At 39.4% G+C, this 1,308-nt stretch overlaps 1 protein-coding gene across 1 annotated transcript; it reads left to right on the forward strand.

Annotated features, from left to right (window-relative positions):
- Window positions 1-283: 283 nt before the first annotated feature.
- LOC108757966 (uncharacterized) lies at window positions 284-840 on the forward strand. The gene is made up of 2 exons (XM_018502670.1): window positions 284-532; window positions 640-840. The coding sequence occupies exons 1-2, from the start codon at window positions 284-286 to the stop codon at window positions 838-840; spliced, it is 450 nt and encodes a 149-aa protein (XP_018358172.1).
- The last annotated feature ends 468 nt before the right edge of the window (window positions 841-1,308 follow it).

Raw genomic sequence — 1,308 nt, forward strand, 5'->3', positions numbered from 1 at the left:
AGATGCAGTCGATCATCGAGGAACTCCGCGAAGCCGGTCTTATTATAAATTAAATCGTATCGATGAACCGAGTCAGTCGAGTGACAACGGTGAGAAAAAATACATTATTTTCTTGTGTATTACACGTCGAATCATGAAAAAGAGATCCAATGAAAAGAGAAAAGTTAGCTCTGAGAGACGTCGACTCGTCGAGGAATTGCACGCTCCTGCGAGAAGAAATTTTCCGCGAAGGCGCATCATTGTCCGGGGGTATGATGATCTGTGGCAGGCTGACATCGTCTAGATGCATCCATACTCGCGTTTCAACAGAGGCCATCACTACATACTCACCGTCATCGATGTGTTGAGCAAGTATGCGTGGGCCATACCGCTCAAGAGTAAAGGTGGAAGCGAGACGGCTATCGATGAGATAATTCGAAAGAGCAAGAGATGTCCAAAAAACCTACAAATCGATATGGGAAAAAAATTTTACAACGTTGATGTGCAACGGCTCTTGAAAAAACACAACATCAATCATTATTCCACGTACTCCGTAATGAAAGCAACAGTCGTCGAACGATTCAATCGCACATTAAAAACGACATGTGGAAGATGTTTACACTTAACGGAAAATATAAGTGGATCAATGCGCTGTCGCAGCTTGTATCAGATTATAACACGCGCAAGCATCGCACCATCGGCATGCGACCCATCGACGTTACCCCCACGATCGCTGAAAAACTCTTGGCCACGGTATATAGCAACGTAAAGATCGCGAGTCCGGCAAAATTCAAAGTAGGCGATTCGGTACGTGTGAGCAAATATAAAACCGTCTTCGAGAAAGGTTACACGCCAAATTGAACCACCGAGGTGTTTAAAATCGCTAAAGTGCAGCATACTCATCCTGTAACCTATCTACTGGATGACTATCGCGAAAAATCTATCTCTGGAGCGTTCTATGAACATGAGTTACATCGCGCGGCTTATCCGGACGTGTATCTCGTGGAGAAAGTATTGCGCAGGAGAGGTGACGAGGTTTACGTAAAATGGTTGGGATTCGATGCATCGCACAATTCTTGGATACACAAGGATAACATAATTTAATTCATATAATCTGTATTTTTCATTAAAAATGTATTTATTTTTAAACATAAAAATATATAAAAATATATGAAATACATAAGATGTATGAAACGTTTATTATTTATACCCATTTTTTCGATTTAATATATAAAAAATCTTTATTTTTTACTATAAATGTAGTGCTATACACAGTAATTATTTATACATTTCTATAATAAAATTACAGAACCTTTTTTTTCGTCAAAG

This window comes from Trachymyrmex cornetzi, unplaced genomic scaffold (genome assembly GCF_001594075.2).
Source record: "Trachymyrmex cornetzi isolate Tcor2-1 unplaced genomic scaffold, Tcor1.1 scaffold1488, whole genome shotgun sequence".
Taxonomy (NCBI): Eukaryota; Metazoa; Arthropoda; class Insecta; order Hymenoptera; family Formicidae; genus Trachymyrmex; species Trachymyrmex cornetzi.